The sequence below is a fragment of the Pelophylax lessonae genome (genome assembly GCF_965119305.1).
Source record: "Pelophylax lessonae genome assembly, chromosome: 12".
Taxonomy (NCBI): domain Eukaryota; kingdom Metazoa; phylum Chordata; class Amphibia; order Anura; family Ranidae; genus Pelophylax; species Pelophylax lessonae.
The window spans coordinates 86,976,798-86,991,521 of NC_138779.1; the positions used below are offsets into that span (position 1 = coordinate 86,976,798).

At 41.0% G+C, this 14,724-nt stretch overlaps 1 protein-coding gene across 1 annotated transcript; it reads left to right on the forward strand.

The window, feature by feature from the left end:
• The first annotated feature begins 403 nt into the window (after window positions 1-403).
• Window positions 404-14,475, forward strand: AURKAIP1 (aurora kinase A interacting protein 1). The gene is made up of 3 exons (XM_082274423.1): window positions 404-527; window positions 2,632-3,068; window positions 14,312-14,475. The coding sequence occupies exons 1-3, from the start codon at window positions 476-478 to the stop codon at window positions 14,411-14,413; spliced, it is 591 nt and encodes a 196-aa protein (XP_082130549.1). The 5' UTR covers window positions 404-475; the 3' UTR covers window positions 14,414-14,475.
• The last annotated feature ends 249 nt before the right edge of the window (window positions 14,476-14,724 follow it).

Consider the following 14,724-nt stretch of genomic DNA (forward strand, 5'->3'; position numbering starts at 1 on the left):
ACTGTGGGCACTTGGCAAGTGGATAATGTACTATCATGCAGTGCATACTATTACATTTAGACTTAAACCTGCAGGGGGGGCCATTTCCTCCTTTTAGCAAGAAAACGTTACTACCGCTTTAAGGCAACCTATTTAAAACGTGTAATGCCTTTGCATCCTAACAAACCTAAAATAGTACATGAACCCTTTTTATCTAATGCAACACACGACAACACTCTGTCTTATTACAATGATAGGGTGAAATTCCAATGCAAAATTCAAACTGTGATGTGGAAATGTGAATCCAGCTCATGCATGTGAAATAGTGCAATTTACAAAGATATATTGCACGTTTTTTTCCTTGCTATGTTTTACATGACCCGAGTAGAGTTCCTAATTTATAAGTGTTTATTGGTAATCCCCAGTGTAGTTTGTGTTGTAATGCATTTTAAATTATTTGTTTTCCAGCTGGAGTTCCCTGACCTTCTATGTCAAGATGTGGCTCACAAGACTGATGCCCAGCTTGAGTAGAGCCACAAGACTAGCAGGTAATTGGATCAAGCCTTCCAGCATTTTGCCTGTCTGTAACTTTCTGACAAGTTCCGTGTTGAAAGACTGAACACTATAATGCCTCGTTTCCACTGAGTGGTACGGTACGGTTCGGTTCAGTACGGTACGGTACATATTGCGTTTTCACTGCTAATAGTACCCTTTTCATGATAGGCGTGGTGTAGCTGGTCACAGCAGGAAAGCTGTGATAGATGATTCTCTGTCAACCAATCAAAGTTCTGCAGAGTGTAGCTCCACCCAGTTGGTACGGGTCTAATGTGCTTGGTACCCCAACGAAAGGGTACCAAAAAGTGGTACGGTACGGTTCGGAATTAGGGTACCATTCATAATGGAAACGGCAAAAAAAGCGTACCGAACCGTACCAGAAAGCTCAGTGGAAACGCGCCATAATATAACCACTTGACCTCTGTTACCCCCTTCATGACCAGGCCACTTTTTGCAATAAGGCACTGTGTTTTTTTAAGTGACTATTGCACGGTCATGCAACGCTGTACCCAAATAAACGTTGTCATTTTTTTGGTATTTGATCACCACTGCCTTTTTTTAATTTTTGTGTTATAAACAAAAAAAGACTGAAAATTTTGAAAAAAAAAAAATATATTTTTTACTTTCTGCTATAGAACATATCCAATAAAAAAAATCTAATTTGTTCATAAATTTAGGCCAAAATGTGTTCTGCTACATGTTTTTGGTAAAAAAAAAAAAATTAAAATAAGCATTAACTGATTGGTTTGTAAAATAAAAAGGGATATCACCTAAAAACTTTGGGATATATACTGGAATTTTTATGTTAATTTTTTTATATTAAAAATTGTGCAATCAGCGACTGCGATATTGCGGCAGACAATTAGACACTAAAGCAGGATACACACTATACAACTTTTGTTCAATTTCCTTTAGATTTACATTTAACTGTGTAGTGCAAGGGCCAGACTGATTGTATACAAATTTGAAAGTGTTTGGGGTTGACCTCATTTTATATGGTTTTGGTAAATCTAAAGGAAAAAATCTAACGAAAATTGTATAGTGTGTATCCAGCTTTACCGACACTTGTGGACCCAGTGACACTAATACAGTGATCAGTGCTAAAAAATATGCACTGTCACTGTACTAACACCATTGGCTGTGAAGGTGTTAAACAGCTAGGGCGATCAAAGGGTAAAATGTGTGCCTAACCAGTGTTTGTGTGTACTATGTGTACTGTTTTTCCTAAGGGAAGTGATGGATTTTCTTTCCCTGCTTTGTCTTTTTTTTTTTTTTTTCCTGCCGGTACAGAAATTTTAATTGTTACTTTTGGTAAATGTCATATTTTTGTTTGTCGTTGTGGAACTGTAAGACCAACATCACATTTGTGTTGTCACTGATGAGAAGTCCTCAGTAACAGAATCACTAGAACGTACAGAAAGATCCTTCACCTGCTTGTATGTGTCGCTCCCTCGCCAGCTTGATCAGAATGGCGTTGCTCCCTCGTGGATGAAAACGCTGCGGAGCGTAAGTTGCCAGTGAAAGAGCGACACCTCATGGATGCAGACAGTAAGGGAGTGACACTTGCAAGCAGGTGAGTGTTTCATCTTGCTGCAATGGCCTTCATAGCAATTCTGCCACAGGCATGAACTCTCCAGCGGCAAGATTACAGTTGTGACAATGAAATGGGTAACTTGACTAATGGAAAAAAAAAATATAACGAACAATAGTTAGTCATATTTAACTAGACTTGTTTGAAGTCCAGCCTGGGTGGCAAGGGACCACTATGGCTGCCTCCATAGATACAGTGAAGGAGTAGGCATATCCACAAAGGGACAGGAAGTGTGTTATTTGTAGGATCAGCAGGTAAGTATTAGGGGAAAATCCCTGAAAGAAGAAAACTAATGCAGCTACCACATCAATGCATGTAAGCTGCAATATATTACATTTGGGTTTAGATACACATTCATTTGTGTTTATGCTTTTTATTTCCTTGTAATAGCATTAAAATGGCACAGAAGAAACTCTTAGATCAAATTTTTGCATATGAGTGATTTTTAGATGCTTTGAACAATCCTTGTTCATTACAGACTTTGGTAACCCTTCTTTGTGTTCTAGGATATATAACGCCACGGTGCCTCAGTACAAGTCAGAAGAGCTTTTTCGCTTGTTACAGCACACGGCAATCACAGAAACATCACACTTCCCCTCCTGTCTGGTACAGCCTGGAACCTGAGCTGGATGAAGTTCTGGTTCCTCGAATGCTGTCTATCACTCCCTTGGAGAGCTTAATTTCCTCCCGCTACTCGTTACCCAAACCTGAAGCCTCCAATACTCAGGAGGAGCCTGAAGACCATTTAAAGATCTACGATTGTCCAACTTCACAGGACGCTGACTACACGGGTGAGCAAAGTGATCACAGGGATGTAGTTCAATGCAAAAACATCCTTAAGATCCGACGAAGGAAGATGAACAAACATAAATACAAGAAGCTGCAGAAGCGTGTGAAGTTTTTGCGACAGAAGGTCCTTCATAGGCGATCTGTAAAGAAACAGGTGAGGAACAGGAGTCTTCAGCCCGATTATTTTCAATGATAGGGCATAGAGTAAAAATTCAGCTGGAAATGAAGAAAGGTCATTGGTAGTTGTAGTTTTATATTTTGTAGGTGGTATAGTCAGTCGCACAGTATCGGTGTAACTCATGGCATTGTTATGACTTTAGGTACAAGCACCAAACGGGTATACTGTACTTGGTGTGATAATGAATACAATTCCTGCAGCAAAACATGGATTTTATTCATTGATTTAGATTTATTTTATTAGTCTTAGATGGCTGCTGCAAATGTACAGGTCCTTCTCAAAAAATGAGCATATTGTGATAAAGTTCATTATTTTCTGTAATGTACTGATAAACATTAGACTTTCATATATTTTAGATTCATTACACACAACTGAAGTAGTGCAAGCCTTTTATTGTTTTAATATTGATGATTTTGGCATACAGCTCATGAAAACCCAAAATTCCTATCTCAAAAAATTAGCATATCATGAAAAGGTTCTCTAAACAAGCTATTAACCTAATCATCTGAATCAACTAATTAACTCTAAACACCTGCAAAAGATTCCTGAGGCTTTTAAAAACTCCCAGCCTGGTTCATTACTCAAAACCGCAATCATGGGTAAGACTGCCGACCTGACTGCTGTCCAGAAGGCCATCATTGACACCCTGAAGCAAGAGGGTAAGACACAGAAAGAAATTTCTGAACGAATAGGCTGTTCCCAGAGTGCTGTATCAAGGCACCTCAGTGGGAAGTCTGTAGGAAGGAAAAAGTGTGGCAGAAAACGCTGCACAACGAGAAGAGGTGACCGGACCTTGAGGAAGATTGTGGAGAAGGACCGATTCCAGACCTTGGGGGACCTGCGGAAGCAGTGGACTGAATCTGGAGTAGAAACATCTAGAGCTACCGTGTACAGGCGTGTGCAGGAAATGGGCTACAGGTGCCGCATTCCCCAGGTCAAGCCACTTTTGAACCAGAAACAGCGGCAGAAGCGCCTGACCTGGGCTACAGAGAAGCAGCACTGGACTGTTGCTCAGTGGTCCAAAGTACTTTTTTCGTATGAAAGCAAATTTTGCATGTCATTCGGAAATCAAGGTGCCAGAGTCTGGAGGAAGACTGGGGAGAGGGAAATGCCAAAATGCCTGAAGTCCAGTGTCAAGTACCCACAGTCAGCTTCAGTCAGCTGCTGGTGTTGGTCCACTGTGTTTTATCAAGGGCAGGGTCAATGCAGCTAGCTATCAGGAGATTTTGGAGCACTTCATGCTTCCATCTGCTGAAAAGCTTTATGGAGATGAAGATTTCATTTTTCAGCACGACCTGGCACCTGCTCACAGTGCCAAAACCACTGGTAAATGGTTTACTGACCATGGTATTACTGTGCTCAATTGGCCTGCCAACTCTCCTGACCTGAACCCCATAGAGAATCTGTGGGATGTTGTGAAGAGAAAGTTGAGAGACGCAAGACCCAACACTCTGGATGAGCTCAAGGCCGCTATCGAAGCATCCTGGACCTCCATAACACCTCAGCTGTGCCACAGGCTGATTGCCTCCATGCCACGCCGCATTGAAGCAGTCATTTCTGCAAAAGGATTCCCCACCAAGTATTGAGTGCATAACTGAACATAATTATTTGAAGGTTGACTTTTTTTGTATTAAAAACACTTTTCTTTTATTGGTCGGATGAAATATGCTAATTTTTTGAGATAGGAATTTTGGGTTTTCATGAGCTGTATGCCAAAATCATCAATATTAAAACAATAAAAGGCTTGCACTACTTCAGTAGTGTGTAATGAATCTAAAATATATGAAAGTCTAATGTTTATCAGAACATTACAGAAAATAATGAACTTTATCACAATATGCTAATTTTTTGAGAAGGACCTGTAGGTAGGTTTCTCAAAAGGGGGAATACAGAATGTTGGATGTGTTAAATTTCTTGAATACTATTTTAGTATAAACACTTTTTTTCAAAATGTTGAATCCTGCATTGAGGTTGGAGGAGTAATGCATACCTTGGAGCCAAAGCAGAGATGCAAATGTCCAAAGACACATCACACCCTTCACAGAGATCAGGAGAAGAAAGGTTTGATGCCATGATAGGTTAAAGGAAACCTGAGCCGAGAAAAACCTTAGGGTTTCCATAGCTCTCATCTTCGGGTTATCATGCTGAGATAGTGACTTCAGTTCTTTCACTAAGGGTCCTTTCACACGGGGCGGACCGTATTTTCCTCCGCTCAGGCACTTTTTTTTTTTTTTACACGGACACGGATGACACTCCGGAGTGTCTGTTCCCTATGTCCGTTCATCATCTCATCCGTTTGCGGATGATAAACGGAGATATAATGTATGTCAATGGGATTGCGGATGTCAGCGGATGACACCTCTGACATCTGTTTTTGCGTCCGTTCCGTTTTTTTTTTTAAATGGAAGAAAAATAGGGTTCTCTTCCGTTCCAAAAAACGGAACTGATCGGAAAGGACGCAAATCGGATGTCAGCGGATGGTCATCTGCTGACATCCCCAATCCCATTGACATGCATTATGTCCGTTTTTCATCCGCAATTGGATGGGATGAAAAACGGACATATGGACCACCCGTGTGAAAGGACCCTTACTGATCTGGAACAAACATGCAGGGCCCTGACTCCATTTGCTGTATGCTTATTCCAGGTTAGCAGCTCAGAATGTTTTGAAGTCAGAGTCAGCATTACAGCCAGGCAACTAGAATGTTTATAAAGAGGTTAGCAATGGCGGTATTCAGTTTTCTGTCAGCACAGGTTTTCTTCATGACAACTGCAGAAGCCAACAACATCATCATGTACAGCTCTTTATCCTCTGCAGTCGGAATCTGAATCTGAAGATACGACCGTATGACCTCTGCACTGTATATGTGGGAGCCTGCTGTCCTTCTCATCTGGCCTACTTCCTGACTTACTCAGTGGTCAGTTCCTCCTCCGCAGGTTGTGGTTTAGCTGAGGCTATGCCTTCAGCCTGTCCCTCATTGTGGATTGGCTGAAAGTGTTGATTTCCGCAGTTTGAAATAGTTACTCATAAGACTTATTTCACATTCTGTGTTTAGTAGTATTTACTTTTTAATGTATAAAATGTAATTTCAGAAAAAAATACATTTTTTCTTAAAAAAAAAAAAAAAGACTTTACACATGCATAGTTGATAGTTGTAGAATACAGCTGTCTGATGGCTGAGAAATATTATTTACACACAATGGCTCAGTGTTTAGCTCCTGTGCTTGGTGCGATGGACCTGGTTTTTATTCCCATAGGCTCTCTGTACAGAGCATGTACATTCAGGGTCCCCCAGGTTAAAGGGGAACTATAGCAGATACAAAACACCCTTTAATTTTGTTTTGTAATCTTTTAAAGTATAACTAAAGGCAAAACGTTTTAAGTTTTTATTGCTGTCTGTGCCTCAGTTAGGGAGATTCATCCTCTCTATTTGTTCTGTTTACTGAAAGTAAAAGAAGATTCCAAATTTTGGGTTCTCACCAGAATAGGAATAGAGTGGAGATCTTCCAATGGGGGAGCTGGTTTTTGTGATTTCCTAATTTTGTAAGGATTTTCTCTCACTTCCTGTTTTGATTATGGGACAGGAAGTGAAGGGAAATCTCCTCAATAGCGCACAGATGGCAAAGTAGTTCTACTTTGACTTATATTTTTTCTTATACATTTAACTATTAAAAGTATCAGAATCTGTCTTGACATTTGTTCTCCTGTAACCCCCTATGCAGATTTGCTGATACTGCTTCCCATATAGTCCAATCAGGCTCTACTGTACAGTAAAGACAAAGGGATGCTTGGATTGCCAGACTGACTGAACAGTGTTGCATAACTTGTATCACATAACTTCACACATTTTCTTTCAACTGTGTATTTGTTTGTCTGGAGTTCAAACAGTTTGTTACATGCATGTGTGTGGGTATTGCACTGTACACGTATGTAGCAACAGGGACTGACACACATAATTAATTTTTTTTTCTAAAGCACTGCAGAAATGTAGCATATGGATAAAATTTTATGAAACACCCGACTATCACACATAGAACTTGTTGGGTATCCCAATACAAAACCATGGGCATCTACACTATATATTGTCAAAAGTTTTGGGATGCCTGCCTTTACGCGCACATGAACTTTAATGGCATCCCAGTCTTGGTCTGTAGGGTTCAAAATTGTTTTGGCCCACTCTTTGCAGCTAGAACGGCTTCAACTCTTCTGAGAAGGCTGTCCAAAAGACTTGCAGTCTCCGCTTTAATTCATCCCAAAGGGGTTCGATCCGGTTGAGGTCAGGACTTTGTGCAGGCCAGTCAAGTTCCTCAACCTCAAACTCGCTCATCAATGTCTTTATGGACCTTGCTTTGTGCAAGTTTGGGGTGGAGGAATTTGACTAGCCTGCACAGAATCCTGAACTCAACCTCAACCCGATAGAACACCTTTGGGATTAATTAGAGCAGAGACTGCGAGCCAGGCCTACTCGTCCAACATCAGTGCCTGACCTCAAATATGCTTCTCGAAGAATGGTCAAAAATTCCCATAGAGACACTCCTAAACCTTTTGGACAGCCTTTCCAGAAGAGTTGAAACTGTTAGTTAGTTATTTTTTTCAGGTACTTATATAGCGCTGTCAATTTACGCAGCGCTTTACATATACATTGTACATTCACATCAGTCCCTGCCCTCAAGGAGCTTACAATCTAAGGTTATAGTTGCAAAGGCTGGGCCGAATCAATATTGAACCCAACGGACTAAGACTGGGATGTCATTAAAGTTCATGTGCGTGTAAAGAAAGGTGTCCCAATACTTTTGACAATATAGTGTATGTGTATTTGACCTCCCTTTGTGGCTATAACAGCCTCCGCTCTTCTGGGAAGTTGTTCAACTAGATTTTGGAGTGTGTCTGTGGGAGTGTGAACTCATTCCGCCAAAAAAGCATGTGTTTCAGGACAAGTACTGATGTCAGATTAGAAGCTCTGACCCACAGTCCGTGTTCTAATTTATTCCAAAGCTGTTCAATACGGTGGGAGGGGAGAGGGGGGGTGGTTGGGGCTCCTTTTCCTCCACACTAGACTCATCAAACCATGTTTTATGGAGCTGGCTTTGAGCACAAGGCCACAGTCATGCCAAAACAGAAAAGGGCCTTCACCGAACCGTCACCACAACGTTTGAAATGCACAATTGTCTAAAATGTCTTTATATGCTGTAGCATTAACATTACATTTCACTGTAAACAGCTGATTAATTTGCTGGAGTATCCACATACTTTTTGGCCATGTAATGTAGAAAGATTATTTGACAGCCGCATTGCAAACAGGAAAGCACCATTTATAGTCCATCAGTTGTCAGCTTTAGTCTATAAAACATTTTAAAAAGTGCAGAACCAGAATATCTTACTTGATTATAAGGTGAATGCAACTGGATTACCAGTTAACAGGAATTATTTATTATAAGCATACTGGCAATGTCACTGTAATGGAAGCCGTCTCTAAACAACCCATAGAATCAGCCTAAAGTGCATCTAAAGCATTTTCTTGTTTTGGTTGAAGTAGAGGGAGGGTTAGAACTTCTGTAAGGTTTTTGGCTCTGTCCCCATTGTGGAAATGACCATAGTCACCAGGATGGAAACTGAGGGAAAATCTAACATTTTGTGTAGTCACTGAAACAGAAATAGCAGGAACGCTTGCTGCAGTGCCAACTGTTCAATAGAGATTTCCATTCCTTAGACAAAACTTTTCTCACTTCCAGTTTTGTCTTGAAGTGAAAGAAAGTTCTCCAAAGGGAGACGGACATGAAAAAGTCAGATGTTTTATTCACTTTACACTCTATACAAAACCTAAAATAGATACACTTTGTAACGGCCCCGCCGACCCACACTGTACTTGTGGTCTTCCGTCAGTATACGACTTCCTTGCAGTCATGAACATATATACCAGATTTTCCCAGCTGCCCTCATACAAAGCTAGCCATCAGCTTGTACAAGTTTTGGAACCTTCTCCTTTATTGAACAGTTTCACACTCAATTTATACACACATGAACACATCCCCCTCCTGATCAAATTACTACACACAAGTCAGGGGTTGCCTGACTACATTATCATATGCAGAGGAAATTGTAATCAGAAATTAGAATTTACATATCTAAAGAACAACCAACACAAACAGTATATTTCCACTCAGCTTCTAATAGATGACTGTGATTCAATCAACCTGAGCCAATTAAGTAGCAGACGGCCGTCCTCGTGCTCCTGCAATACAATACACAAACAATAGGTATAAATACAGAACCTATTGTAGATAACAGGTGAGTACATCATCATATTCAACGATGTCTGGAAGACAGGTGGTTGAGCTGATGATATTGGCATATTGTCTGTCTGTCATTCCCAGTGACAGTGAGTCCTGTCGCGCACACTAAGCTTCCACAAAACAAATCTGAAATTTGTTGTTGTGAACATCTTTTGTTTTTTTTAATCTTTTTTTCTTCAGTTATAGAATAGAATTGCTAGAACACAAAAGGACTGCCAATGTTTAAAATCATGTGAGATAGAATTCAGACAATTAAGACTTTTGTTGTGTGTGCAAACCTATGATCTGATCAGATAAATCATTGATTGGTAAACTGTGTTAAAAAACAAGATGCATGGGAAAACAAGTAACGTAAGTGAACACTCCACTCTGCATGCTATCCAACGCAAAGAGTGCCTTACAGATCCTAAAAAATATATATTTTTTTGTCTTGAATTCCTTCTGAAAAGTAGCAGTAAACTTCCTGGTATGTGAGTGAGTGTGTCTAGAAGCCCCTGTACCTACAGCCTCAAAGCAGTAAATCTGCAACGTGAGTTCCAAGGTACTGCTGCCTTTGACTGATAGTCTCTGTATGTCTTGCTGAAGGCTCTGAAACAATGAAATAAAGCCCTGCCTCTACCAAGATGGCCACCTCCACACAAAGACAGTACAGAACAAGACATGGTCATTTAGTAATGGGGAAAGATCAGCTGCTAGGGGACCATAGTGACTAGTCCTATCCCCTTTACCTGCTAGGTTTTTCGGCACACTTTTAGTTCTTTAGTATCCACAAACCTTTGTGTTTCACTTCTGAACAGCATCTGTAAAAACTTTTTTTTTTTTTTTTTTTTTTCAGGGTCTAGCTTAGGCACAATTACGATTTCTAAATTATGCCTACAGAAAATCTTTTTCTTTTTTTAGTTCAGTTCTTCTCTAAATGGTAATGTTCAGTGTAAGGCCCCTTTCACACACGGAGTCTGTCAGCGGACTCTGTTTTTCTCAGCGGGGGATCGATCTGCCGATCCCCCGCTGAGCAGGCGGATGACAGCTGTGTCTCCGCGCTGTGTGCAGAGACACAGCTGCCAGGTCCCGCTAGGGCTGCATGATATTGGGAAAACACATTGCGATATTTTTTCCCCAACGATATATATTGCGATATTTATACCCTGGTGTACATGGTACAGTCGCCTCCCCTCTGTATTTGGTACCTTCTTGGCAGCCTCGGCCCATGTGCGCTCCCTCCGCCTTTTCTGTTTGTCCCTCATGATCGGGCTGTGAAGTCTGTTCTCCCGGAGGGAGGGGGAATCTCTCTGGCTGGGGGCAGACGGAAACGTGGGAAGTGGGGGTAACGCTGGGAGTTGTAGTTCTCTCCACCAGGCAGCTCCTTCGCACCGGAAGCACACTCCCAGTCCCCACAATACACTTCCGCCCCACAGCACAGTGAACCAATCACGTTGTGAGTAGCGGCACAGCTAACCATTCAGGTGTGCAGGCATGCATGATTGGTTCCCTGTGCCGCTGCTCATATCGCGCTGCTCACCGCTCAGTCAGGAGAGCTGCAGGACGGACTTAACATGTGGGACGGATGTCGGGCTTTATTATTCTTCTACCTTCACTGTGAGTCCCCAATATCGCATGATCCGGCGATGTGAATATCGCCCGCAGCACGATATTCGATGTTGCATCGAATATCATTCAGCCCTAGGTCTCGCTGTTCTCTATGGGGGAATTGGATGGGAACGGACCGTCTGTTGGTTCTCATCCGATCCGGTGGACGGATAGAAAATAGGGTTTCCATCTGTCCAGATTTGACGGATCGGATGTCAGCGGACATGTCTCCGCTGACATCCGATGCACCATAGAGATGCATTGGGTGTCCGTTCAGATCCGCCAAAAAAACTGACAGGCGGATCTGAATGGTCCGCCTGTGTGAAAGGGGCCTAAAACTGTGGTTGTCTACAGGACTTAATTATCTGTGATCCACATACAGTGCTGTGATTTTTTTTTTTTTTTTTTTTTTGCATATTTGTCTCAGCTCATCAAACACATTTTAATATTACACAAAGATAACCAGAGTAAATACAAAATGCAGTTTTAAATTAATTTTTTTAGGGGCAAAAAGCTGTCCAAACCTGCCTAGCCCTGTGTGAAAAAGTAATTGCCCCCTAAACGTTATAATTGGTTGTGCCACCCTTGGCGGCAACAATTGCAATCAAGCGTTTGTGATAACTGGCAATGAGTCTTTTACATCGCTGTGGAGGAATTGTGGCCCACTCTTCTTTGCACAATTGTTTTAATTCAACCACATTGGAGGGTTTTCAAGCATGAACGGCCTGTTTAAGATCATGCCACAGCATCTCACATTTTTTTTATTTTTTTTTAGCAATTTTTTTGGAGTGGACTTGTCCTGCTGCATAAGCCAAGAGCGCTTGGGCTTGAGGTCACAAACTGATGGCCTGACATTCTCCTTCAGGATTTTCTGGTAGAGTGCAGAATCAATGGTTCTATTATCAATGGCAAGTAATCCAGGTCCTGAAGCTGAAAAGCAGACCCAGACCATCACCGTACCACCACCATGCTTGCCTGTTGGCACAATGTACTTTTTATGAAATGTTGTGTTTGTTTACATCAGATGTAACGGGACACACCTTCCAAAAAAATGTACTTTTGTCTCATCAGTCCACAGAATATTTGCCCAAAAATCTTGGGGATAATCAAGATGTTTTTTGACAAACATGAGAGGAGCCTTTCGTCAGCAGTGGCTTTCTTCTTTGAACACTCCCATAGATGCCATTTTTTCCCAGTCCTTCTTATTGTTGAATTAATGAACACTGACCTTAACTGAGGCAAGTGAGGCCTACAGTTCTTTAGGTGTTTTTTCTTGGTTCTTTTATGACCTCCTGGATAAGTCCTCGTTGTGTTCTTTGAGTAATTTTGGTAGGTCAGCCACACCTGGGAAGGTTCACCACTGTTACAAGTTTTCTCCATTTGTGGATAATGGCGGTCGCTGTGGTTCACTGGAGTCCCAAAGCCTTGGATAAGGCTTTGGGACTCCTGTGTTTCTCATCTGTTCTTGAATTTCTGTAGATAGCAGCATTGTGTTGCTTTTTTGGGATCTTTTATCGTGCTTAAAGCCCCGTACACACGCGTCGAAAATTGGCAGGGAATTTTCAACCAACGTCCAATCTGCTGATTTTCGGCTTGTTAGTATGATGCTTCCGACAACCGACTCCGACTTTTCGGCCGAAAAAAATCATCTGGTGTGCAGACTATAAAATTTTTGTCCGCCGTCAAAACACGTCCGATTTTTGTGCAGTCAGTACAGATTTCGACAGGGAAAAATCTGATGAGCAAGACTGGGCATGCTCAGAGAAGAAAGAAAACAAAGAAAGCAATCCAACACATGACATCACTTCTGAAGTAGATTTTTGTTGGGCGAGAAAATTTGTGTGCAGTCTAGAGCACATTCCAACCAACAAAACACAACTCTGGACAAAAGTCGGACGATCGGTCGGCCGATAATGGTTGCGTGTGTACGGGGCTTTACTTTGTCAATCAGCTTCTATTTAGGTAAATTCTTGATTTGACAGGTCTGGCAGTAATCAGGCCTGAGTGTGGCAAGTGAAATTTACCTTTACAAAAAATGTGGTTAACCACTTCCGGATCACCCGCTGCAGTTTTTTACGTTGGTACTTTAGCGTTAAATACCGGTGTTACGGCAGCAGATAGGTGCCATTACCCTGGTATTTTCTTACAGTGCGAGCGTTTCCTCTTTCACATAAAAGTGGTCCCAGCGGCAGGATCACTTTTATGGGCGGCAAAAGAGGTGCCCCCTCCCTCCCGGGTCTTTTTTACTGCTTACCGGAGCTGTCAGTAGCGGGTAAAACGATCTGATGGCCTCCACTTGACTCTATAGCCTTGGAGAACCGGAGTGACGTCATACATCGCTTCCTCCCAACGGCCTTAAAGGGCCCATCTTTTTTCTTCATGAAGAAAAAAATACTTTTTTTTTTTTTTTTGCTTTTAAGGGTGTGTGAGATCTGAGGTCTTTTGTGACCCCCAGATCTCACATTAAAGAGGACCTGTTCTGCTTATTTCTATTACAAAGGAATGTTTACATTCCTTGTAATAGGAATAAAAGTGATCAAGGACAGTGTAAAATTAAAAGGTAAAATAAATAAAAAATTGAAAGCGCCCAGTCCTTCCGAGCTCGCAAGTCGCATCCACATATGTAAACGGTGTTCAAACCACACATATGAGGTATCGCCGTGATCGTTAGAGCGAGAGCAATAATTCTAGTTCTAGACCTCCTCGGTAACTCCAAACTGGTAACCTGTAGAAATTTTTAAATCTTTCCCTATGGAGATTTTTAAGTACCAATGTTTGTCACCATTCCACGAGCATGCGCAATTTTGAAGCATGACATGTTTGGTATCAATTTATTTGGCGTAACATTATCTCTAACATTATAGAAAGAAATTGGGCTAACTTTACTGTTTTTTTTTATTTTTTAGTTCAAAATAGTGTATTTATTTCCAAAAAAATTGCGTTTGTAAGACCGCTGTGCAAATACAGTGACAAAGTATTGCAACGATCTCCATTTTTTTTCTCTAGGGTCTCTGCTAAAAAAAAAATATAATGTTTGGGGGTCCTAAGTAATTTTCGAGCAAAAAAATACTGATTTTAACTTGTAAAAAACAAATGTCAGAAATAGGCCTGGTCCTTAAGTGGTTAATCACAGTTCATTTAGGATTGGGTGGGGCAGCGGGTGGACAATTACTTTTCACAGCACTGTACTCTGTATCATTGTATTCTATGACTAGACATATCACTGGGTAATGTCATTAACTGCTGTCATTCTGTCATTTTATATAACATCATTCTAGTGGAATAGAATAAGTTGTGTAAGATTTTATAAATTTTTTTTTTTTTTTTTCTTCATACAGAAAAAGTTTGAAAAAGATTTAGTGCGTATCTGGAAGAAGGCAGGTCTGAAAAAAGCACCTGAAGGCTGGGTAACACCGAATATTTTTATAAAGAATACATGACCAGAGAATGTGGATGTTTCATTTTAGTGTTTATTGTATTATAATAAATTCAACATTTACTATATTCTCATTTGTTTTATGCAATTTTGTTTGTCACCTACAGTTCATAAAATACCGGTCTGAACAGAGCCAGAACATAACTAAACCACAGTTACAATGGCTTTGTATTTGATTTGTAGAAATCCTTCAATATTCACCTTTCTACATGTCTGTAAGATGTGGATTTAAATATTGTTGGATGGTCATGGCTGTGTCAGTGTGTTTACTGACACAGAGCATGCTCATTATACTATTAATCTCTGCAGGACATT

Coding starts and splice junctions, on each gene's coding strand:
- AURKAIP1 (XM_082274423.1), top strand. CDS start 476: ATGTGGCTCACAAGACTGATGCCCAGCTTGAGTAGAGCCACAAGACTA. Junction 528..2,631: donor TAGAGCCACAAGACTAGCAG/GTAATTGGATCA, acceptor TTTGTGTTCTAG/GATATATAACGCCACGGTGC. Junction 3,069..14,311: donor GGCGATCTGTAAAGAAACAG/GTGAGGAACAGG, acceptor TTCTTCATACAG/AAAAAGTTTGAAAAAGATTT.